Source organism: Balaenoptera physalus (genome assembly GCF_965194825.1).
Source record: "Balaenoptera physalus genome assembly, chromosome: 19".
In the NCBI taxonomy this organism is placed as follows: domain Eukaryota; kingdom Metazoa; phylum Chordata; class Mammalia; order Artiodactyla; family Balaenopteridae; genus Balaenoptera; species Balaenoptera physalus.
The window spans coordinates 11,414,309-11,438,913 of NC_138900.1; the positions used below are offsets into that span (position 1 = coordinate 11,414,309).

Genomic DNA, 24,605 nt, shown 5'->3' on the forward strand with positions numbered 1-24,605 from the left:
ATTCACGTAATGTAAAGGTCATTATTTTAACCATTTAAAGTGTACAGTTCAGGGTTTTTTAGTATATTGACACTGTTCTGCATTCATTACTGCTGTCTAATCCAGAACATTTTCATCACCCCAAAAAGAAACCGAAAACCATTAAGCGATCACTCCCTATTCCCCTCTCCCCAGGTTGCGGCTGGCAACCACTGATGTACTTTTTTTTAAATAGGGAATTCAGTTGTTTATTTTATTTTTTTTCACTCAAGTGAATTTACTGAATTAATCTGCATTTAACACTGCTGGTGTACATTTAAATCAACACTTGATAGTAACCTTCTTTTTAATTTTTAAATCTTCAAGAAAAAAATATATTACTATTTTAGTTTAAACTTAAAAAAAAATATTCATTTATTTATTTTTATTTGGTTGTGCTGGGTCTTAGTTGTGGCAGGCAGGCTCCTCGGTTGCAGCTCGCCGGCTCCCCATTTGCAGCACGTGGACTACTTAGTTCAGGCCAGTGAGCTCCTTAGCTGTGGCTCGAGAGCTCCTTAGTTGCAGAGGCGGGCTCCTTAGTTGTGGCATGTGAACCCTTAGTTGCGGCACGCACATGTGATCTAGTTCCCTGACCAGGGATCAAACCCGGGCCCCCCGCATTGGGAGCATGGAGTGTGAACCACTGCGCCACCAGGGAAGTCCCTCCAATTTTTTTAAATTGAAGTATAGTTGATTTATAATGTTGTGTTCCTTTTAGGTTTTTTTTCAGATTCTCTTCCGTTATAGGTTACTACAGAATATGAAGTATAGTTCCGTGTGCAATACAGTAGGTCCTTGTTGGTTTTCTACTTTATATGCACTAGCGTGTATGTGTATCACTGAGGTACTTTTCGTCTCTGTGGACTTGTCTCTACCGGACATTTATATGAATAAGACCACAGAATGTGTGGCCTTTTGTGTCTGGCTCCTTTCACTCAGCATCGGGTTTTCTGGGTTCCTACATGTTGTAGCTTAGATCAGTGCTTCATTCCTTTTTACAGCTGAATACTGTTCTGTTGTAGAGAATATCATACAGTGTGTATCCATTCATAAACTGATGGGCATTTAGGTTGTTTCCATGTTTTTATAAGAGATTTTTTATTTATCAAAAGAAAGACAGGGGAGTACATGTGTGTGTTTAAACTAGAAGTAGTCGTATATGAAATAAGAACCATTCATTAAAATACAAATATGTACAGCCTACTAGATGGAGGGCCCCATGCTTTAAATGTGGGAGAGGCAGAGATTTTTTTTTTTTTCAGCCACGCCCCACGGCATGTGGGATCTTAGTTCCCCGACCAGGGATCGAACCCTTGCTCCCTGCAGTGGAAGCTCAGAGTCTGAACCACTGGGCCGCCAGGGAATTCCCAAGCTGTTGAGTTTTTATGTCAAGGATTGAAAGTGGGGAATTGGGAAGCAGTGTTGGCTTGTCGTCAGGCAGTTGGATCTGAATTTCTCTGCCAGTCACTAGCTATGTGTGACATGTGAGCCATTTATTTACCTGTCTGAGCCTCAGTTTCCCCATCTGTAAAGCTGGGAGAGTTACAGACCCTTCCTCCCAAGGTGGTTGTGAGGATTCAGTGATGCCTGGCCCAGGAAGAGCTTAGCTAAGTGTGGTAGGCAGAATAATGTCCCCCAGTAGATATCCACATCCTAATCCCAGAACCTGTGAATATGTCCTTTACGTGGCAAAAGGGACTTTGTGGATGTGATGAACTGAGGATCTTGAGATGGTGAGATTGGCCTGGATGATTGGGGCGGAGGTGTGTGTGTGTGCAGCGTAATCACAAGGGTCCTTGTAAGGGAAGGAGGGAGGCAGGAGAACCAGAGTCAGAGGAGATGTGAAGACGGAAGCAGAGGTTGGAGCAATGCCATTGCTGGCTCCAAAGATGGAGGAAGGGGCCACAGCCGAGGAGTGCAGGGGCCTCTAGAAACTGGAAACAAGACAAGGAAATGGGCTTCCGTGGTGGCGCAGTGGTTAAGAATCCCCCTGCCAGTGCAGGGGACACGGGTTCGAGCCCTGGTCCTGGAAGATCCCACATGCCACAGAGCCACTAAGCCCGTGCGCCACAACTACTGAGTCTGCGAGCTTAGAGCCCGTGCTCCGCAGCAAGAGAAGCCACTGCAATGAGAAGCCTGCGCACCTCAATGAAGACCCAAAGCAGCCAAAAATAAATAAAATAAATTAATTTTTAAAAAAAGCTTTAATAATTAAAAAAAAAAAGACAAGGAAACGATTCTCCCGCAGAAGTTCTAGAAGGAATGCAGCCCTGCTGACACCTTTATTTTAGCCCAGCCAGGTTACCTGGACGCCAGCTGTGTGACCTCAGGGAAGTGATACAACGGCTTTCTGCCTCCATTGTTTACGTGTGAAATAGAGATAATAACAGCTCCTGTCTCGCAGAGCTGTGGGGCGGAGAGAAGATACAGGTATTCCGGGTCGGCCACGTCTGAGCACTTAGATGTCCGCTGCAATGGCTGTGGGTTGTGGTTAGTACGTGTCATCTAGACTCCCTTCGGAAGGAGGATTATTATGATGGCCCTCCCCTTTCACTTGTGAGGAAACTGCAGCTCAGAGAGGTTATACGCCACCCAGGGCTGCACCGCTTGCAAGTGGCAGGGCTGGATTTGAAGTCAGGCTGGCCTCCGCACAAGCCCAGGCTCCTTCCTTCCCTGGAGGGATGTTCCTGCCTGCAGCAGCGTGCAGGCAGTGTCCGGGCCGCCTCCCGACTGGGAGGTGACAGGGCAGATCGGACCGTCAGATGATCCTGGTGTAGGGTGGCAGACTAGGTACCTTTGGGGGTCGTAGGAACTTGTCATTCTAGGAGCCAAATAAAAGATCCCCAGAGTGGAAAGCAGGAGGCTTGCTTCAGCCGTTCCTAACTGCCTTCCACCCCCACGTGGCCTTTACTGCCAGACAGAAATGGCAGAAACTTTGGGGGAAGCCACCCTACAGTCAGCTCTTTCCTTCTTTTGACAAATAATCATCCAGCAGCGACTAATATTGCCTCCTGACTGGCAGCGGCAGGGTGCCTGCTTCATGCCAGGCCCTGAGGCCGTAGTATTTATGTGCGTAATCCTAGATAGGGTGATCATCCCCACTTTACAGATGAGGAAACTGAGGCTCCAAGAGGTGAGCTGACAAGGCCATATAGCTAGCGTGTGGCAGAGCTGGGACTCAAACCCAGGAATCAGTGGTGAGCAAAACCAGACTAGGCCCCTACCCTCAGGGAGCTTCCCCGGAGCCCTGTGTGATTGGGGTTGGGGGTGACAGATGTGCCATTTGTCTGCATAGTGCCACCAAGGAGAGCTCCGTGGTGGCGGGTTAGAGGCCCATCCGGCAGTGTGTGGCGGAGTCAGGGAAGTGGGTGTGGGAGCTTATGCAGTCGGTCGGTGAATATTTTCGAGCTCTGACTCTACACCCTGTGCTGCGTGCAGGGGACACAGTGGCCCCACTCAGCCCTGTCTTCACTGTCACCGAGTTGACTTTGCAAGGAGACGGGGGGGCCGGATGGGGGTCATCCATCTTCCGAGGTCCCGCAGGGAGCTGGGGAGGCAGAGCAGCACTGACAGTGCGCTTTCCCGCCCCTGCAGCTAGAGAAGGAGGAGCAGATACACAGCGTGGACATCGGGAACGACGGCTCGGCCTTCGTGGAGGTGCTGGTGGGCAGCTCAGCCGGAGGGGCCGGGGAGCAGGACTACGAGGTAAGCAGGGCCTTGGGGTGGGCCCCCTGCTGATCCCTGCCCCAGGTGCCCCCAGCGAGGCCCCAGGCCTCCCAGGCGCCAGGCCAGCGTGGAGGCGAGTCACACTGACGGTGGCCCTCTGGAGGAACCCAGGGTTCCAGGAGACAAAGAGCAGACCCAGGTGATGAGCTGTGTGCGGCAGGGACCGGGGGCGCAGGGACGCGGCTGAAATTGCAACATGGTTGCAGAAACAACCAGAGGCACCTGTTTGTTCTACCATTCAGTCTGCTGCTTGAGAGCAAAACTCCTTTTTTTCTGGTCCCAGAACTTCTCAGAGATGTCGCAGCCAATTGAGATTCCGAATTGCTTGGGGTGCCTCTCTTAGTTACTTTATTTGTGACAAATGTTTACAAGCCTTTTGCTCTATTACAAATACAGTAAGTCCCTTACATATGAATGAGTTCCGTTCCGAGAGCCCGTTCGTAAGTCCAGTTTGTTCATAAGTCCAACAAAGTTAGCCTAGGTACCCAACTAACACAATAGTATAGTACTGTACTGTAATAGGTTTATAATACTTTTCACACAAATAATACATAAAAAACAAACACTCCAAAAAAAACATTTTTAATCTTACAGTAGAGTACCTTGAAAAGTACAGTAGTACAGTACAACAGCTGGCATACAGGGACACAGTCGCATCTTTGAAAGTTCACAACTTGAAAGTTTGTATGTAGGGGACTTACTGAATTTTAAAAATTGGCCCAATTCGCTTCCCTGGTGGCGCAGTGGTTGAGAATCTGCCTGCCAACGCAGGGGACATGGATTCGAGCCCTGGTCTGGGAAGATCCCACATGCCGCGGAGCAGCTAGGCCCGTGAGCCACAACTACTGAGCCTGCGCGTCTGGAGCCCGTGCTCCGCAACAAGAGGGGCCACGACAGTGAGAGGCCCGCGCACCGCGATGAAGAGTGGCCCCCACCTTGCCGCAACTAGAGAAAGCCCTCGCACAGAAACGAAGACCCAGCACAGCCATAAATAAATAAATAAATAAACCCAAAAAAGTTTAAAAAAAAAAAAAAAAGTAAATACTATTTAAAAAAAAAAAAAAAAATTGGCCCAATCCTTTTTTTAACTGGTTGAATGAATTCGAGCCGGAGTGGTGAGATCATAATGAGCCAGCTGGTCAATCAACGAATTGATTTTGGGTAAAAATAAACCTACTGTGAAAAAGAGAGGTTACAATTTTAAGTGAACAAATCAGTTTTCTACAAGATACGGTTTTTTTTCTTGCAGTGAGAAATTGTTTTCAATTGAGGTATATTTCTCATATAATAAAACTCACAGGTCAGCGTTTTGACAGATGTACACACCTGCGTAACCGTCCCCCAGATCAAGACGTAGAGCATCGCCGGCCTTCCTGAAAGTTCCCTCGTGTCCCTTTGCAGTCACTCCTCCCACCCTCAGCTCAGGTCACCACTGATCTCTTTTCTTGCCTGTCCTAGAATTTCACATAAGTGGAATTTTATAGCATGTGTTCTTTTTTTGTGGCTGGCTTTACTCAACATACTGTTTTTTTGATGTTCTAACATATCATATATATGTCAGTGGTCTGTTCCACCTTATTGTTGAGCAGTCTCACTGTAAGTGTAGATCTCAATTTGTTCATCCATTCTCTTGTTGACGGGCATCTGGGCTGTTGCCACTTTTTTTTTGGCCATGCTGTGCAGCCTACAGGATCTTAGTTCCCCAACCAGGGATTGAACCTAGGCCCCAGCAGTGAAAGTGCTGAGTCCTAATCACTGGACCGCCAGGGAACTCCCCACCATTTTGTTTTTTTTTTAATAAATTTATTTTATTTATTTATTTTTGGCTGCATTGGGTCTTTGTTGCTCTGTGCGGGCTTTCTCTAGTTGCGGCGAGCGGGGGCTACTCTTTGTTGCGTTGCGTGGGCTTCTCTTTGCGGTGGCTTCTCTTGTTGCGGAGCACGGGCTCTAGGCACGCGGGCTCCGTAGTTGTGGCTCGTGGGCTCTAGAGCGCAGTCTCAGTAGTTGTGGCGCACAGGCTTAGTTGCTCCATGGCATGTGGGATCTTCCCAGACCAGGGCTCGAACCCGTGTCCCCTGCATTGGCAGGCGGATTCTTAACCACTGCACCACCAGGGAAGTCCACCACTTTTTGACTATTATGAAAAAAGCTACTGCAAACATTCTTGTACGAGCCTCTGTATAGAGATCTCTTTTAGGTAAATACCTAAGAGTCGAATTGCAGGGTCTTCAGGTAGATATATGTTTTAACCTTATTAGAAATGGACAGTTTTCCAAAATGGTTGCACCAGTTTATATTCCCTTCAGCAGTGTACGAGTTCTCTTTGCTTCCCATCCTTACTTCTGCTTGATATTGCCAGTCTTTTAAATGCATGCGTGTTGAATTTTATCAAGTGCTTTTTCCACCTTACAAGGTACATTTTAACCAGTGAGGTTTTCCTTGAACACACATTCTTATTCTAAAGGTTCTAGGGAATTCCCTGGCGATCCAGTGGTTAGGATGCCACGCTCTCACTGCCGAGGGTCCAGATTCCATCCCTGGTCGGGGAACTAAAATCCCACAAGCTGCGTGGTGTGGCCAAAAAGATAATAATAATAAAATAAAAGTTCTATAAGTTGTAAAAAGACAAACTAAGGCACGTTATGTTTTGAAGAGTTTATTTGAGCTAACAATTCAAATCAGGCAGCCAACACTGAAAAATGATTAGGGGTGCTGTGTGGATGGGCTAGGACAGAGATTTTTAGAGAGAAAACAGGGAAGCAAAGCAAAGCAATTATTTAATTGGCTAGAGCTTAAACGCTTCCCTTACTTGGGAAAATCTAGTGACTTGGCTCTTCACGATTAGTTGATTTCATTTTCTTAGATTCGAGTTCACCAACTCTGGCTTAGATTTTGGTTGGTTTACTTAGGCTACCTAAGGCACTAGAGTCACTGAGTCTAATGGCCTCCCTGTTTAAAATTTTAAATAAAATCAACGGTCTTTGGAACTATAAAAAAAAAGTTTTCTGTTCTTCTTGGCAAACAGATTTAGATCAAAATTCTACTTTATGATTATGGAAACAGAGTAAGTGCATTTTTAGCTAAAACTTTATCTAATCGGGCGTGTGAATCTTTATTATTCTTATCTTATCTACCTAGAAAGGTGGAATGGTTAGCTTAGGGCTTGATCTTTTCAGAGTCTGAAAACCCCTATGTCGATAGTCTCCCATTCTCTCAAGATTTTTAATTAAACTTCTGCTGGAAGTTTTGTTATAACTCCTAGCCAAGACTGAATTAAAGACTCTGGGCCTTATAAGGTCTGGCTTCTGCCCAGAGACTAGATATGGTTGGAAGAGCCAAGAAAGAAAAGGAAAAAGGGCCGAGCAGGGCTGGTCCATGTTGATGTCACTCATACAAACCAAGCCAAAGGCACATATTTTAATAACTAGTGACATTTTCTACAAAATCATCAACATTAAAAAAATATATTTATTTATTTATTTGTTTATTTGGCCGCGCTGGGTCTTGGTTGCGGCATGCGGACTTCTTAGTTGCGACATGTGGGATCTAGTTCCCTGACCAGGGATCAAACCTGGGCCCCCTGCCTTGGGAGCATGGAATCTTAACCACTGGATCGCCGGGGAAGTCCCAACATTTTTTTTTAACCCCTCCAAGTTCTGCAAAGGGGATATCTAAGCTTGCAAGGTTAACACAGTCTAGAGAATAAAGGTTTAATCCTAGAACCTTAAAGACAGTATTGGATAATAAAACAACTGGAGTTGTTTTCTCTTCACAATGAATGGGAGGAGAGTATATTCAGAGGGAGGCTCCCCCTTAGTGTGGGTGGCAGCTGCCAGCCACAGCTTGTGTTGCCCCTTCATTTAGTCACTAGATGGTAATTCAGCTCTCCCATCGGCTCAAAATCAACCCTTTTATAAAGAAGTGTAGTCAAGGCCAGGGAGCTGGCTTCCCTTCTGTGTAATTTTTGTCATCTTTGCTGTTTCCTTTTCATAATCAAGAGCTGAGCACAGAGATACCTAGTTACAGTCTATGTTTTTCTCAGAAAAAAGCTTTTGTTTTCTAATTTCACAGCATGTCGGTTAGAAAAGAGACTAAGTAACAGATTATACCCAACTAAAGATGGCTTACTGCCTAAGAATATTTATTGTTTCCTTAGGAGGGAAGTCCAGCATTAGGCAGACCCAGAGTTGATTGGGCAACTGAACAAAGTCAGGGTGCTTGGTTGGGCACCTCTTGATTCTTTTGGTCTTGCCCACATGGTTACAAGATGGTTGCCATTGCTCCATCCATCACCTAGTAGCATCCAAAGCAGAAAGTGGAGGAGTGGAATGGCAGAAAAGCAGTGGTTTTCTTCCATCCTCTGTTTCTCTTTAATGAAGAAGGAAAATCTTTCCCAAAAGCCTCCAGCAGCCTTCCTCTTAACATCGAATTGCCCATCCTTGGACCAGCCACTGGCAGAGGAAGTCAGACCACTTGGACCAATCATGGTTCATCCCTTAGTGTTGGGCACACAGCTCTTCCACTGCTTTTCAAAACTGCCTGGTCAGTTTTTGTTCCTGCATCATACTGTTAATAGCTCCGTTTATTTCTTTAGACTATTAAACACAATTACTTTTATATTGTGTGTTTGATAATGTCAATATGTGCAGTCTTTGTGGGTCTGAGTCTGCAGTTTGTGGTTTCTGCTGACCCTAAATCATGGCAGCCTGTTTCCTCATGCCTCATGGGTGTGTGTGTGTGTGTGATTGTTAATTCTTCTTTTGGGGAACGTATCTGTGGGAATTCTTTGAGGGCCTGGTTTGAAGTACGTTCCTCCAAAGAGGATTTGCCCCGGCATCAGGTGATACTACATACATGGGACCACTTAAAATTTTCACCTTGGGTTTTTCCACGCAGATAACTAGTGTGGATTTTTACTCCAAATCCTTGAGAGTACAGACCTGCGGTTAGGAGTCTCCAGAGAGAATTTTTCAGCTTTTCTCTGCTGTCCCCCCAGAGCTAAAGCCTCCCACTGACTCTCCCCACAAGGCACATTTCTCCCTAATTTACCCACAGAAGGTGTTGCCCGTTGGAGAGGCCCAGCTCTCTGCTCTGTGGCAGGGTCCCTAAGATGCCTTTCTTCTTGACTTGGAGCACAGGCATTCTTTCCTGGTCCCTCCTGCTCCCACCACCTAGAGCCCTTTAAAATCAAGCTCTCTGCCACCTGGAGTCAGCAACGGGGCAAACACCAGCATCATTGCCACCCACTGTATCAGTCAGGGTCCCACCAGGAGACTGAAACCACACCAGTTAGTTTAACAGAGAGAATTAACGTAAAGAATTAGTAACGAGGTATTGAACTGAAGAGGGCAGAAGACTAAGGTAGGACGCGGAAGCAACTGCAGGGAGCAGTCACCACCCTTAGTGTTGGAGGAACAAAAGGAAGAGGTTGGCATGACTGAAGGGTAGATGTTTCGAAGCTTGGAGGTGGGGCCCTTGGAGCTGAAACTCAGACCCTGAGGAAGGGGAGCTCCCTGGCTGGTTCTGGTATGTCCCTGAGAGGGTGCAGTGAGGCCAGTTCTGCAGGTGTTGGGAAGCTGCAAACTGGATTCATCTGCCGCCCCGGGGGAAGAGCGAAGCACACCTGGGCGCTGCTCGGGGGATCTGCAAGAAGGCTCAGATCCCGCCTCCCTCCTCCAGCCTTGCAGCCTGTCTCTCTAGCTCCCCCTGCTGGCAGAGCCTGACAAAGAGCGGCTGGAGATGAGAAATGTCCCCAGCATCCCAGAGCTGAGCCACTAAGGGTGGGGTGTTTTGTTTTGTTTTGTTTTGTTTTTCTTTTAAAAATATTTTTTGGTTTTTCTTTTTTATTTTTTCTATTTTATTTTATTATTTATTTATTTTGTTTGTTTGTTTGTTGAGGGCGGGTTTGAACTGAGAGACAGTCACTTAGTAATGGGTGCAGCTCCCCTACCTCTTTGGATTCTGCACTGTAATTTCTGGCCTCGAATACTTCCCTTCTGCTGACTCAGCTGTGCATTTCAAAAAGGTGTTTGAGGGAATTCCCTGGTGGTCCAGTGGTTAGGACTCCACGCTTTCACTGCCAAGGGCACAGGTTCAGTCCCCGGTCAGGAAACGAAGATCCCACAAGCTGTGTGGTGCAGCCAAAAAAAAAAAAAAAATACAATAAGGTGTTTGAATATTGTGCCAGTCATTGTGAATATCCTCTGCTGGGAGGGCTCCTGAAGCTCCCTGTCCTGAGGGTTCCCGCCATGTGGCCAGATGTGGAAGACTCTGGAAGAATTTAGAGAAGTGGAATAGAAGGATCCCTCTGGGGCCTGTGTCAGGGAAGGACTGACTGGAGGCCCAGAAATGAGAAGGGTCTAGAGGCCTTGAGGCAGGTTGAGGTACAGCTGGATCTGGCGACTCCCTGGTCCCTGCTCAGGCCCCTGCCCTCTTCCAGCCCCTAGGAGGTGTCACTGAAACCAGCCAGGCCTGGTTCTCATCCTCTGTGCCTTTTCCCAGGTCCTTCTGGTCACCTCGTCTTTCATGTCCCCTTCCGAGAGTCGCAGTGGCTCAAATTCCAACCGTGTTCGCATTTTTGGGCCCGACAAGTTGGTCCGGGCAGCAGCAGAGAAGCGCTGGGACCGCGTCAAAATTGTCTGCAGCCAGCCCTACAGCAAGGTACCCAGGGTGGGAGTGGGGTCCTTGGTCCTGAGCCACGAGAGAGGCGAGAGGCCGATGTTGAGTCCCAGAGGGCTGGGAGGACCGGACAGTTGGTCTCCCCGTGGGACATCAAGGAGGCTGGGTCCGTGCATTCTCTGAAATTGGTTTGAGGTCCTCCCCATATAGGAATCTTCGCTTCCTGGAGGAAGATTAGGAAGGATGACCTGCAAGACCTCAGGGGAATTGGGAGGGGGAGCTGCTGACTTGTTGGAGATGGGGCCTCGTAGAATTGGGCCTCAGAGTTAATATCATGAGATCTGGAGTCGGAACGCTGGTTTCAAACCTGGCTTCTCCACTCCTTAGCTGTGTGACCTCTGGCTTCAGTTTCCTGATCCTTATGGGGTTGCTGTAAGTTAGGGATGCTAAGCTGTGATGACGAGACCCGAGTATGTAATGACAGCACGCAGTAAAGGTATACTTCTTATACCTCTGGATCTGTCCCGGGACGTGTTTGGCCAGTCATCCCGGACCCAGTCTCCTTCCATTTTATGGCTCTGCATCCACCCAGCAGAGGGGGAAAGAGTCCGGAGCATTTCTGAGTTCCAGAAGTGATACCCAGCCCTCCCTCCCATTCCGCAGGCAGGAATTTGGCACGCAGAGTGGATTCGCTTAGACACCCAGTAGCCTTTGCCAATTGCTCTGAGGCTCAAGGAGCTGGTGCATGTAAAGGGCTTTGCACCAAGCCTGACCCCAAGTTAGGGCTCAATGACAGCCTGCTGTTATTATCCTTGTCATTATCATGGGGCACTTCCCCAGATGTGTGTGTCCATAGGAGGGAAAGAGCCAGAAAGGGGTTTCTGTAAATAAAAGGGATTGGGGCCAAGCCTTAGTCCTTGGCCCGACTCCCTGATTCCCTCCCCTCCTCTCCCAGGATGCCCCCTATGGCCTGAGTTTTGTAAGGTTTCACAGCCCCCCAGACAAAGAGGAGGCCGAGGTCTCATCCCAGGTAAGCTCTACCTGCCACCGCCCAGAGCCTTCTCCCCACCTCTTCACCCCCACCTGCTGACAGCCCTCCCACTGCGCTGACCTTGTGGGACCTTAGAAAGTGACCAAGCTCGGCCAGTTCCGCGTGAAGGAGGAGGATGAGAGCGCCAGCTCCCTGAGACCCGGGGCTCTCTTCTTCAGCCGGATCAACAAGACCCCCCCAGGTGAGTGCGGGAAACCTGGGTCCTGAATGAGTAAAGGCCGGGGGCCTGGACTCCTGGGTCACTCCCGGGTCTTGGGAACAACACTCTGTGTCCCATGGATAGGAGCCGAAGGGTCTGAGGGTCCAGCCCTCTCAACCTGGCTCCACTTTCTCCCTCTCCAGTCGCAGCCAGTGACCCAGCAGGACCCAGCTATGCAGCTGCTACACTGCAGGCCTCCAGTGCCGCCTCCTCGGCCTCTCCGGCCTCCAAGACAGTAGGCAGCACCTCCAAGGTGAGATCATCGGACCCTGGTGGGGTGGAGAGGGAGGAGGTGAGCTGGAGGCCTCAGCCCATCCCACCCCCTCATCCTCAGGAGTCCCCCAGAGGCAAGAGGAAGCTGGATTTGAGCCACGAAGAAAAGAAGACCCCCAGCAAACCATCCGCCCAGCCCTCACCACCCGCCCTCAAGAGACCCAAATGTGAGCAAACTGGATTCCTTGTTCCCACAGGGGCCTGGATCCTGGGTCTGGGGGAGGAGGGGCCGGGGGTCTGGATCCTGGGTCTGAGGGAGGAGGGGCCGGGGGCCTGGATCCTGGGTCTGAGGGAGGAGGGGCCGGGGGCCTGGATCCTGGGTCTGAGGGGAGAAGGGGTGGGGGTGTAGCCCTACACCTACTAACTGAATCCACTCCTTGGCCTCCCCAGTGCCAGCTCCCACCCATACCCCAGCCACTGCCCCTGTCCCTGCCGCAGCACGGGGGGCGGCGCCAGGGAAGCCCCGTGGAGAAGGCGCTGAGCCCAGGGCCCCCCGCGCCGGCCCGCAGGAGCTGGGGAAGATCCTCCAGGGTGTGGTGGTGGTGCTGAGCGGCTTCCAGAACCCCTTCCGCTCGGAGCTCCGGGACAAGGCCCTGGAGCTGGGGGCCAAGTATCGGCCAGACTGGACTGCAGACAGCACCCACCTCGTGTAGGCCCGTGCCCCCACCCCATGCTCCCCGCTGCCCCTCCCTGCCTCCCTTCGTCTCCTCCGTGTCGCCTTCTCTCTGTTACTTCACCTCTCTGTATCCCCTGCCTCTTGTTCTCTTTCTCTTCTTCCCTCTGATTCTTAAGTCTTTCCCTCGGCCTCCCTGTGTCTTTTCTGCTTCTCCCACATCTGCCCCGTGTCTCTCCCTGTCTCTCTCTGTCTCTCTGTGCCCCTTGTCTCTCTTTGCTCTTCACCTCTCAGATCACACCAGGCTGACACCCTCCATTCCGCTCCCTGCCAGCTGCGCCTTTGCCAACACCCCCAAGTACAGCCAGGTCCTAGGCCTCGGAGGCCGAATCGTGCGGAAAGAGTGGGTGCTGGACTGTCACCGCATGCGGCGGCGGCTGCCCTCTCGGAGGTGAGGCCTCACCGCGCGCATGTGGTTTACACACGCACACCCCGACCCTGCCCCTTGTCCCCATGCTGGGCAGTGTCAGGGATCTGGAGAGAAATCAGGCCGGGCCCTGCTGGCCCAGAGTCAGCAGACTTCCCACAGGAGGAGGGGCCGGGCGGGGAGACACCGGGGGGGTGGGGGGGGAGTCGGGGGGGCGGTCCGTGCAGGGCTCTGGGAAGTCTGCTTAGCGAAGGAAAAGGACACTGCAGGCTGGAGACACAGCATTCCCAAAGCCTCAGGGCAGAGAGCGGAGTGTTGGGACCCGTTCACATTCCTTCACCTGAAGCCCCTGCTCGGCGCCAGGCTGGGCTGTGCAATGCTGGCCCCGGACATCGGGTCCTGCCTTCGAAGGCCTCTGACTTCGATGAGGGGCCGGACTTAGCTCTATAACAGTTTGGAGGCAGGCCCAAGGGGAGGACCGCAGTGAGCTAGGGGTCTTCACGGAAGAGAACAGGTTCACCAGGCTGAACAGAGGCAGAGAGCATGCCTGGGCAGAGGAGCCAGGGTTGGGTCAGCCTGGTGTGTGCCCGGAGGAGCTGCAGGGGCACTTAGCGCCTAATGAGAAACTGACTTTGATTCTCAAAGGGGAGAATTATTTCTGGTTTTTTTTGTCGTTCCCTTTCTGAAATAAGTCATTTCTTCCCGAAGAGGGAAGGGAAGCCAGGAAGTGCTCTGGTCTCCGGTGTGGGTGCCTGGGGGTCTCTGGGGCCCTCCCTGGAGCTGGGAGGAGGGGCCACGATTGCCACCCTGAGTATTTAGTAAATACTGAATAAATAGCCAGTGCCTGTTGCTTCCTAAGCCCCCTCCCCACCTCCCCCAGAGGACACATCTGCTGTTTGTCTGAGGCCTGATTCCTCCCCCAGGTACCTCATGGCTGGGCCAGACTCGAGCAGCGAGGACGAGGGGGGCTCTCACGGCGGCAGCAGTGGGGATGAAGCCCCCAAGCCTCCCCGAAAGGTCTGATGCCCCCGGCCTGGGCGGGGGAGGGTGGAGGGGGGGGGCATGGGTGTGTCATGGTACCCAAACTCTCTACTCCCGCCTCCTGCAGGCGCCCCCCACGCTCACACCCACGCTGCCCCTTCCGTCCTTGCTGACCCACCCTCCCTCCTCAGCGCCCCCAGACCAAAGCCAAGCCCTCTCAGGCAGCAGGACCTAGCTCACCCCAGAGACCCCCAACCCCAGAAGAGACCAAACCACCCTCACCAGGGCCCCAGGAAGATACTGACACCAAGGGGGAGCAGTCAGGTCAGAGCCTGAGGGAGGAGGGGCCGGGGGCCTGGATCCTGGGTCTGAGGGGGGAGGGGCTGAGGGGCCTGGATCCTGGGTCTGAGGGGGGAGGGGCTGGGGGCCTGGATCCTGGGTCTGAGGTGGGAGGGGCTGGGCGTCTGGATCCTGGGGCTGAGGGGGGAGGGGCTGGATTCCAGGCAATGGATCTAACTGGATTTGGAGGGCCACTGAGGCTGGGGGTTGGGATGCCTGCGTCTGTGCTCAGGCGTGAGACCGGGAGGGAAGGTTACCAGTCTTCCCAGAAGAGAAGGCAGGGGCCTCGCATTGACTAAGCTTCCATTCGCAGGACAGGACAATGGGGCAGAAGATTCTGGGGACACCGAGGATGAGCTGAGGAGGTAGGGTCTGGGCTGGGGGTCAGGGTGGCCCTGGCCTGGGGGAGGGGCGTCTGGTCTGCATGCTCCTGCCCGACCCCTCTTGGCCTCTCCAGGGTGGCTGAGCAGAAGGAACAAAGGCCGCCCTCCGGCGAGGAGAATGGCAAGGACCCGTACGCAGGGTCCACGGATGAGAACACGGACGATGAAGGTCCCCCGGAGTCTCCCAGTCTGCCGATTCCCGAGCTCCCAGGTGGGAAATCCTCCCTCCTGATGTGGGATTTGGCCCTGTTACTTCTCTGCCATGACTTGCCCCAGCCCGTCCTGGGATGGCTGCTGCCCCCTGTGACTTGTCTTCCAGGCTCCTCACCCCCAGTCCCTGGCCTTTGCCACCTCCTTGTCCTCTTAGGCCTGTTCCCTTCCCTTCAGCATCCTCTCCTGACTTCCCTCTCTGTCCCTGTCCTGACTTCTGCTGTGACCACTTCCATCACAGCCCAGCCCCAGGCGAGACCCCCTTTGGCTTTCCACTCCCTCACGGCGGGGGCCTCCCACTCCCTAGGCTTCAGGATCACCCAGGGGCTTTTAAAATCTGCAGGTGCCCAGGCTCCACCCCACCGGGTTCAGCTTTGTCAGTGTGTGGCGGGGCCTGGGGAACACAGGTGCTGTGGCTGCTGATCTCTGTTGGGACCTACGTGATGCCAGCATTGTTATTCGTCACCCCAGACATGATCACGGGAGGCGTGGGGCAGGGCCAGGTCAAGAATGAAAGGAGAGGGGAACTGCCCTGGCGGCCCAGTGGTTAAGACTCTGGAGTCTGTGCTCCCATTGCAGGGGGCGCGGGTTCGATCCCTGGTCGGGGAACTAAGATCCCACATGCTGCGCGGTGAGGCCAAAAAAAAAAAGAGAGAGAATGAAGGGAGAGCCGGGCAGTCAGAGGGTCTGAGCAGAGGTGAGGGTCAGTGGCCACTGGAAGAAGCCGTTTCTGCTTGGTTCCTCATGGGAACCATGGCAGGAAAGTACTTTGATCCTCCAAAGCCCCAAACATGGCATTGGCAAATTGATGGAAAATCGTGTCAAACTGGAACGAAGAACCACTCTGAGGGTCAGAGCCAGAGAAGGCGCTGATTAAAAAGTAGTGGGACAGCCATGGCGAGGAAGTGGCAGGATGTGAAATTTCCAAGCCAGGCCAAGCTAATGAAGTGATTGACCTGGTGTAAGAAACATGTTGCAATAATAGTAATTGTGTCTTTTATCATTCTTGCAACAAAACGAAGCAAAACTCCCCAGAGGCGCAGATGGGTCTGGCCGGGAACCACTGCTTGTCATGGATTATTCCCGTGCCAGGCTGTACACAGACACCCCTTTCCCCCTCCGGCCGCTGCGCTGGCCTTGCTGTCCTGCCTCTGAGTGTTCTGTGGCTCCTGGCTGGTGCCCTGGGACTCCAGGGGCCTCACGCTTGGCTCTCCCGCCATCTCCCCTGCAGACTTTTTCCAGGGCAAACACTTCTTCCTGTACGGGGAGTTCCCGGGGGACGAGCGGCGGACGCTCAGCCGTTATGTCACAGCCTTCAACGGGTCAGTCTCTGGGGACAGGGGAGGCAGGGGAGGAGGTGCGGTAGGTCGTGGGGAGAAGGGCCATCGGGAGGATGGAGAAGGGCGGACCCCCAGGCTGGGCACAGGCTGTGGAGTTCCGTGCCGGTCCTGCTCACTCTGCTGGGCAGCCCTGGATGCATAGCTTCCCCTCGGGTTCCTCTTCTCTAAAGCGAGGCTCCACACTGGCCTTCTGAAAGGATTGGCGCCTGCAGGAGCTGTCGGTTTCGGGGCTGTGGGGAGCCTGGCACGTGGGAGAGTGGGCGACCCGCAGGCGGCCTATAGGGGACGTAGGTGGGGATGGAGAATGGCCTCTGAGGATGGTTGGGGAGTAGGGTGTCAAGAGAGGGGACACCGATTCTCTGCCTCTTTTCTTCTCCTGCCAGGGAGCTTGAGGACTATATGAGCGACCGGGTACAGTTTGTGATCACAGCACAGGAGTGGGACCCCAGCTTTGAGGAGGTGAGTCCTGAAGGGGCAGGGAGAGGGAGACCAAACCTGCCCTAGCATCCCCCCGACCCCCTCCTGGCTCACATGTTCCTGCATGCACCCCACCCCACCCTGCAGGCCTTGATGGACAACCCCTCCTTGGTGTTCGTCCGTCCCCGGTGGATCTACAGTTGCAACGAGAAGCAGAAGTTACTTCCCCACCAGCTCTACGGGGTGGTGCCCCAGGCGTGAAGTATGTGCTCATACACACATGGGTTTAATAAAGGTGACTTGGTTTGGAGCGGCTGCCCCTCTCACCCGTGTCTCCCAGAACCCACAGCAGGTTCCCCGCTTTCTGTCTTATGTTTGGTTTTGCTTCCCCTCTGAAGGCCGGGTCTTTGGGCTGCCTAACGACTCCTGTGCTGGGGTCCCGGAAAGAACGAAGGGCTCTCTGTCTGGGGTCTGGTAGGGAAGGAGCTCTTTGTCACTTCTTCGGGGCCCCTCCCCCCTTTGGTGGCAGGTGGCAGGGAATTAGGAATGTGACACTCAGCACCACCCTCAGCTGGTCTGACCCCCCTGGAGCCCATTCCTGCGTCTCGGTTGTCCCTCTGGGGGTCCTGGACTGGGGGCTGGCATATTCATGGGATGGGCCTCTCTCTCTCTAAGTCTCAGCTCTCTGGGCCAGGGACATCTCCCTTTCTCCAGGGCTCTCAGAAGTAGCTGTGAAACCGTCACCAGCCTGGTTTGATATCACCTCATTCGGGAGGTAGAATTGGGGGAAGGGGCATTTTAATCACCCCCCACCAAATCCTGAACCCCCTTCAAGGCTCCACCACATTTAAGGTGGGAACTGAACTGGGCGTTGGAGAATTAGGGTAGAAGGTGGGATGGGGCCATGGTGTGGGCGAAGGCTGGGCAGTGGGAGCCAGCCTGGTGCCCGGGGGGCAGGTGAAGGAGCACGCCCCTCTGGTGACGAGGCTTCAGGGGCAGACCGAGCTGGAAAGGTGGGCACAGGCCTGGCAGCTGTGCCATCCAGTGCAGCAGCCACTGGACACACGTGGCTACTTAACCTTAACGACAGGGACTTCCCTGGTGGCCCAGTGGTTAGGACTCCGCGCTTCCACTGCAGGGGGCCCGGGTTCGATCCCCGGTTGGGGAACTGAGATCCCACATGCCTCGCGGCGCGGCCATAAATAAATAAATAAATAAATAAATGAATGAATAAAACTTAAGGACAGTGAAACGAAAAGAAAAATTCACTTCCTCAGTTACACTGGCCGCAGTTCAAGTGCTCACTGGCTCCTGGGCTGGACAGCACGGATGGAGAGCCTTTCCCTCGCTATAGAAAGCAGGACAGGGCGGTCCAGAAGCACTGTGAACGGCAGGCTGAGAAGCTCGGACTTCATCCTGGGGAGGTCAGGAAGGGGTCGAAGGGCAAAGGGCAGGGTCAGAGCTGGGTAGCAAATGACCACCAACTTAGTGCCTTAAAAGAAAGGTATAACCTTCCAGGTCTGGAGGTCTGAAGTCCAAAATGGGTCTCAGTGGGCTAAACATCATGTAGGCAGGGGGACTTCCCTGGTGGCACAGTGGTTAAGAATCTGCCTGCCAATGCAGGGGACACGGGTTCAATCCCTGGTCGAGGAAGATCCCACGTGCCGCGGAGCAACTAAGCCTGTGCGTCACAATTACTGAACCTGCGCTCTAGAGCCCACGAGCCACAACTACTGAGCCTGCGCTCTAGAGCCCACGAGCCACAACTACTGAGCCTGCGCTCTAGAGCCTGCGAGTCACAACTACTGAAGCCCGTTTGCCTAGAGCCCGTGCTCCGCAACAAGAGAAGCCACTGCAGTGAGAAGCCCGCACACCACGACAAAGAGTAGCCTTCACTCTCCACAACTAGAGAAAGCCCGCACGCGGCAACGAAGACCCAATGCAGCTAAAAATAAATAAATAAATTTTTTTTAAAAAGGTGTAGGCAGGGCTGCGCTCCTTTTGGAGGCTCCGGGAGAGAACCCGCGTTCTTGTCTTTTCCAGCTTCTAGCAGCTGCCCACAACCCACGCCCCTTTTATCTTCAAAGCCAGCAAGGGCCAGTCGAGTCTTACTCATGCTGTGTCACTGACACTGACTCTTCCTGTGATTACACTGAGCCCAGCCAGATAACCTGGGATAATCTCCCTGTTTTAAAGCCAGCCACTTAGCAACCTTCATTCCTTATGCTGCCTTAATTCAACCTTTGCCACATAACACATCCGTAGGTTCCAGGGATTAGGATGTGGACATCTTTGGGAGGCCATTATTCTGCCCACCACACCCACCACGTGTGAGACAGTGGGGCTGCAGAGTGAAAAAACAGACACGAGTCCCCTGCTCTTAACGGGGCTGACACTCTGCCGGGGAGAGAGACGGCAAGTGTCCTGCAGTGTGGGGCAGCGATAAATGCTGTGTGAGCAGAAAAGGCCAGGCAGTGTTGTTATACAGTGATGAGAGTGATCGGGTCATCAGGGAACGTGTCTCAGAGGACTCACCTGTCTGCAGGGACTTGGGAGAAGTAAGGGAGGTTCTGGGGGAACCATTCCAGGCAGAGGAAGAGCAAGTGCAGAGGTCTTCAGGCAGGACAAGTGCAAGGAGTAGCAGGGTGTTGGGGTATCAGGAAAACCCAGGATCCACCCTGACCCAGCACTGTCCCTTGCTTGGCTGCGGGCAAATCCCATCCCTCCTGCACCCAGCTTTCCCATCTGGACAAAGTAAGGTTGGACCAGATGGACACCCCCCGAGATGAGTTTGTGTCCTTGAAACGTTGATGGCGGTGGGGTGGGGTCGCTTTGGAGGAAATCTTTCGGGGCAGCTCCACGGTAAATATGGACACAAGCCATACTGCTGGCTTTGGGGGAGGGAGCCTGCCCCTCCGCTGCCCCTCCCCCCTCCCCCAAGGGCCTTGCTGAGCAGCCTGCAGTCCTGAGGCCCCCTGATTTCCATTTGTCTGCTTGGTTCCAGCCTCATGCTGGAGATTGCACAAACCACCTCTCATTCCATCCTCCACACCTTTCAGATCTGAGCTCTGAACAACAGCTCCTCGAGAAGGCCTTTCCTCACCCTCTATATCTAAGCGTATTTGCCAGATCTACCCTCATAATACTGTCTCTCTATCATCGTTGTAACTTGGTTTGCTTATGATCAAATTTACCAGTCTTTTCCTCTACGATCTGTACTTTTTGTGTCTTAAAGATACTTTCTCTGCCTCTGAGGTTACTAAGGGATTCTCCTTTATTTCCATCTAAATGCTCTAGAGTTTTGTGTTTCAGACTTAGATCCTAAATCACTAGAAACTAATTTTTGTGTATGCTGTGAGGTAGAGAGCCTCATTAGTTTCTATGTTGCTGTAGCACATTACCAAAATCATAGGCTTTAAACAACACAAATTTATTTTATAGTCCTGGAGGTCAGTAGTCCAAAATCAGTCTGAGTGGGCTAAAATCATGGTGCTGGCCAGGCTGTGTTCCTTCTGTCTTTTAAAATTATTTTAATGTTATTTTTTATTTTATTTATCTACTTATTTAAATTTTTATTTTGCTGTGTTCCTTCTGGAAGCCCTAGGAGAGAACCCATTTCCTTGCCTTTTTTAACCTCTAGAAGCTGCCTGCATTCCTTGACCTGTGGTCCCACATCACTCCAGTCTCTGCTTCCATTGGCAACATCTCCTCTGACTCCTCTGCTTCCCTCTTTCCCATGTAAGGACCCTTGTGATTACACTGGGCCCACTGGAATAATCAGGATAATCTCCCATCTTAAGAGCTGATCCTTCATCACATAAGCAAAGTCCCTTCTGCTGTGTGGAAGCCAACACACTCACAGGTTCTGGGGATTAGGATGTGGACATCTTTGGGGGACCATTATTCTGCCTACCACAGGGTCTCATTTAATTTTCTTCCCTATCTCTCAGCTCATACACAGATTAGCTATCCTTTCCTCACTCATCTACAGCAGGGGCCAGCAAACTACACTCCTTAGGCAGAATCCAGCCCACCTACTGTTTTTGTAAATAAAGTTTTATCGGAACACGGCCATGCTCGTCCACATATCACAATGCATGTGTCTGCCTTTGCGCTACAACAGCAGTGCCGGGTAGTTGTGGCAGACGCAGTATGGCCTGCAAAACCTAAACAGATCTACTGTCTGGCCCTTTACAGGAAAAACTTGCCAACCTCTGATCTACAGGTGGGGACCGCCTCCTATTAGATTCTCGTAAGCGCAGGTCTGTTCCTGAGCTCTCAGTGCCCTCCCACTAGCCTACTCCCAAGCCAGCACCACTGGCCTATTACTACAGCTTTGTAATAATTCTTGGTATGAAGGGAGGCGAGGCTCCCCTACTTGTTCAAAGTGGACTTGGCTTCTTTACTTTGTGTTTGCCACTACTTGGTTAGTGTGCACCTCCCTCACTAGACCAGGTCTGTCTGGTTCACTGCTGTGTTCCTAAATCCCTGTGCAGGGCCCGGCACACGGTACCTGCTTAATTCATATCTGTAGAACAAAGAGCAGTCCAATGTTAGCTCAGTCATCCTTGTTTTATAGCCGGAGGAACAGGCTCCAAGAGGGGAACCATCTTTGCCTGAGAAGATGCTTGTAAAGGCCTTATAATACTCCCATTTGGGAATTCCCTGGCGCTCCAGTGGTTAGGACTTGGTGCTTTCACTCCCGAGGCCCTGGTTCGATCCCTGGTCGGGGAACTAAGATCCCGCAAGCCACAGCCAAATTTAAAAACCCGCAGCGTGGCCAAATTAAAACACAAACAAACAAAAAACCCTCCCATTTTATAGATAAGGCATCTGAGTTCAGAGAAGTGACAAGTTTGTCCAAGGCCCTGCAGTTCTTTAGTGGGTCAGGGCTGGCTCCAAAGCTTGGCCTTAAAATTTCTTTTTACGCTACTGGTATACACCCCTTGTTCTTGCTTTTATGATTTAGCTTATCTTGGGAATACTTCCATGTCAGTACACGTAGAGCTGACTTTTTTCCCCTACAGCTACATCTTCCATTCTCTGGCTGTACTGTAAATTCCTTAGCTGGTCCCCTATTGATGGGCATTTGGGTCGTTTCCCATCTTTGGCCGCTGCCATCGTACTGCAGTGAACACCTTACTCTTATACCTTTTTTTCACATGCTTATCTATAGGATAAATTCCTAGAAGTGGAATAGTTGACATGAGCATGTGTGCATTTAAAATTTTTTATACATACACTCAATGGCCAAAGTGGAGGCACTAATTTAAACTCACGACAATAAGGAGAGCCTGTCTCGCCACACTCCTCAGCAGCACAGGATGCTAGCAGACGTTTAACCTTTGCCATATGAAGAGGTGTGAAAAACCGGAGCCAGGGCTTTCAAACCACACCTCCAGGTCCATGGTTTGGGGCCCAGTGCTAACTCTGCGGGTGATGTTTTCCCCTCCCAGAAACGAGTTCCTCCTGCTAAGTCTAAGCCCAGTGCGGGGGCCAACCTCCCTTCCGGCTACCTGGAAGAGGCAAGTCCATACAGTCTGGCTTAGAAATGCCACCTCTTTATTGACCGGGGCTGGCAGCATAGGGAGCCAGTGAGCCAAGGGGAGGGTTCACTCCCGCTCCCCCGGGCTCTCGGCCTGGTGGTGGCTGTGTTGGTGAAGGAGTAGGAGGCGTCTCTGGCCAAACGCCTGGCCGCAGCTGGAGCAGCGATGCCGGGCGGTGCCCTGGCTGCCCGGTGCCGTCGGGGGGTCGTGACATAGGCGATGGGCGGCCAGTTTGGAGGGGAATGAAAAAGCCTTGGGGCAGTGCGGGCAAGGATAGGGGCGGGCGTCGGTGGCATGGTGTGTATGGCGGTGGGCCGCCAGCTTGGAGGGGTAGCAGAAGGACTTGGGGCAGTCGGGGCACGGGTAGGGGCGGGCGGGCGCGTGGGTCCAGAGGTGGGCTGCTAGCTTGGAGCGGTGGCCGAAGGCCTTTGGGCAGTGCGGGCACGGGTGCGGACGGGCGCCGCTGTGCGTGAGGCGGTGGGCTGCCAGCTTGGAGGGGTAGGAGAAGGCCTTGGGGCAGTCGGGGCACGGGTGGGGGCGGGCGCCGCCGTGTGCCAACCGGTGCGTGGCCAGCTTGGACGGGTACGAGAAGGCCTTGTCACAGTCGGGGCAGCGGTGCGGGCGCTGGGGCGGGGGCCGCCGGCGGGGTCGGGAAGGCGCCCCCGCGGACGTGGCGGGCCCTGGAACCGACTGGCTGGGCTTCTGCGGCGAGCCCTGGTAGGGAGCTGGGGGACAGGAGGGTTGGTGGGCTCCAGGAAGCAGCCCTGAGTCTACACCAGGCTCCCCCTCGACCTTGATATTCTAGCGTATCTGGACACCTCAAGGGTCATACTGAGATTCCCCGAATGGCATGTTCCTCCTTCTCACCCCCTGCCATGCATCATCCTAAGGGGCTCCAAAGGGTTACCTCGCTGGAACCCCAGAGCTACGGCTTCCCCAAAGCTACTAAAGTGTCCGTTTCTAGTATCTTCCCAAGTGATCACCCTGAAATCCTGCATGTCATCTCCCCTAGAAATGAGGGGTCCCCCCAAGACAACCTGGAGGATTCCCCAGAACTTGGCGTTCTTGGGGATCCGAAATGGTTATCACCCTGGGCCTTCAAAACTTCACCCTGAGATTCCCTCAACATATGATTCTCTTGACCCCAGTTCCTGGAGAATGCCCCCTACTCACAGGTGGAGCCGCCCTCACCTTCTCCTTTGCTCACAGGCTCCTTGCCAGTGGGACTAGGATCGGTGCCCCGGGCCGATGCAGACTCAGCATCTCGCTCCAGCATCTTGCCGGCCCAGAAACCTAGAGGGAGGGCCTAGGGTGGGAGAGGGGGCGACGCCGGTGTTTATCAGGCTGTTGGGGAAAGTGCTGAGAGCCTAATAATCAGGGGTCAGTATGTTTAGGAGCAGGGTCTATTTAAGTCTGGGGTCCTATAAGGCGAGGGTGGGCGGAGCCTAAGGGCACAATGGGCGGGGTTATGCAAACCCGACCCAGAAGCAGTCTATTTGGAACTTAGTCTCAGCGTTTGAGCCTTCGAGCGGAGTGGGCGGGGCCTCTATAACTAACTCCCAGCCGCCCCAGAGCGCGGAGCAGGCGGGGCCTATGTCCAGAGTGGGCGGAACCGGCCGAGGAACCTAAGACGGGGATGGGTGGAGCTATACTAATAAGACCCAAAGTCGGTTGCTCAGCAACTCTGTCCCAGGGGAGGGGCCTACGAGCTCAGTGGGCGGGATTCACATCGAAGAGGTAGCTTTACCCGGCTCTTGGCTTAGTCTCAGTCCATTGACGCCGCGTGAACTGACTTCTTCTTGTCACTAAAATTCAACCGCTGCGTGGAGTTGGAGCCGTGGATGGTAGAGGGGAGACCTGGAGGAAAACACAGAAAGAGCGTGGCTCATGTGTTGCGATTCAGAGAACCCTAATGGACTTCTCCCTCGAGGTCCCAAGCGTCTGAGCCTCCACGCACCCCCTTGGGATCATGGCATTCGGGCACCAATGCACCCTCCCAAGGCTCAGGCGCCCATGCAGCCCCTCCGGAACCTATGCATCAGGACCCTCCCTCGTTCCGGGAGTTCTGGCGATCAGCCCCCCCAATCTACTTCCCGAAGACCCTGGCGTCTGTGCCCGGACCGCTGCCCTCTCACCTGCGGGCGGCCCTCCCTGGGGGCGGGGCTCCGGGCCCCTCCCTCGGGGGCCGCGGCCACTGCGGCGCTGCCTTCGGACTCTGCACCGCCCGGCGCGCGCCCTGCGACGGGAGGGCAGGCGAGGGAGCGCGCGTTATCTGCTGGGCCCAGCCTCATTTCCATTCCCTCCTCCTCCGCCGGGCCGGTGGGGCGTTAGTTCGCATGCGCAGTCGCGGCCCGCGGAGGCTGCGGCGGGGGAGACGGGATGGAATGAGGCTGTGGGTGCGCAAGGCAAGCCAATTGGTGAGCAAGCGCAGAGCTACAGGCCGAGGGACCGGAGGAAAGTGTGC

The 24,605-nt window shown here is 53.1% G+C and overlaps 3 protein-coding genes across 7 annotated transcripts in view; 1 reads left to right on the top strand and 2 right to left on the bottom strand.

The window, feature by feature from the left end:
- XRCC1 (X-ray repair cross complementing 1) overlaps window positions 1-16,905 on the top strand; it is a 53,652-nt gene extending 36,747 nt beyond the window's left edge. Inside the window, exons 3-17 of one of the 3 annotated variants that reach the window (XM_082438710.1) lie at window positions 3,613-3,723; window positions 10,246-10,404; window positions 11,318-11,392; window positions 11,489-11,594; window positions 11,756-11,865; window positions 11,947-12,052; window positions 12,276-12,534; window positions 12,833-12,949; window positions 13,849-13,942; window positions 14,098-14,230; window positions 14,559-14,610; window positions 14,703-14,839; window positions 16,070-16,160; window positions 16,562-16,637; window positions 16,743-16,905. In XM_082438710.1, the coding sequence (XP_082294836.1) occupies window positions 3,613-3,723; window positions 10,246-10,404; window positions 11,318-11,392; window positions 11,489-11,594; window positions 11,756-11,865; window positions 11,947-12,052; window positions 12,276-12,534; window positions 12,833-12,949; window positions 13,849-13,942; window positions 14,098-14,230; window positions 14,559-14,610; window positions 14,703-14,839; window positions 16,070-16,160; window positions 16,562-16,637; window positions 16,743-16,856 (1,740 nt within the window). In that variant the 3' untranslated portion in view covers window positions 16,857-16,905. Of the gene's footprint in view, window positions 1-3,612; window positions 3,724-10,245; window positions 10,405-11,317; window positions 11,393-11,488; window positions 11,595-11,755; window positions 12,053-12,275; window positions 12,535-12,832; window positions 12,950-13,848; window positions 13,943-14,097; window positions 14,231-14,558; window positions 14,611-14,702; window positions 14,840-16,069; window positions 16,161-16,561; window positions 16,638-16,742 lie in introns of all 3 variants that reach the window. The other 2 variants (XM_082438709.1, XM_082438711.1) reach the window with 2 other exon arrangements.
- The window catches only part of SRRM5 (serine/arginine repetitive matrix 5), a gene marked incomplete at its 3' end in the record, with an annotated part of 172,816 nt that overhangs the window by 67,088 nt on the left and 81,123 nt on the right, over window positions 1-24,605 (bottom strand).
- On the bottom strand, window positions 20,005-24,451 carry ZNF575 (zinc finger protein 575). Of its 3 annotated transcripts, none has more exons than XM_082438831.1 (4): window positions 24,277-24,451; window positions 23,889-23,998; window positions 23,315-23,447; window positions 20,005-22,866 (listed from the first exon to the last, which is right to left on the bottom strand). In XM_082438831.1, the coding sequence occupies exons 3-4, from the start codon at window positions 23,415-23,417 to the stop codon at window positions 22,208-22,210; spliced, it is 762 nt and encodes a 253-aa protein (XP_082294957.1). In that variant the 5' UTR covers window positions 23,418-23,447; window positions 23,889-23,998; window positions 24,277-24,451; the 3' UTR covers window positions 20,005-22,207. The 3 variants fall into 3 exon arrangements, with proteins under 3 accessions (XP_082294957.1, XP_082294959.1, XP_082294958.1); XM_082438833.1 differs by having other exon boundaries at window positions 23,336-23,447; window positions 24,277-24,450; XM_082438832.1 differs by having other exon boundaries at window positions 23,333-23,447; window positions 24,277-24,447.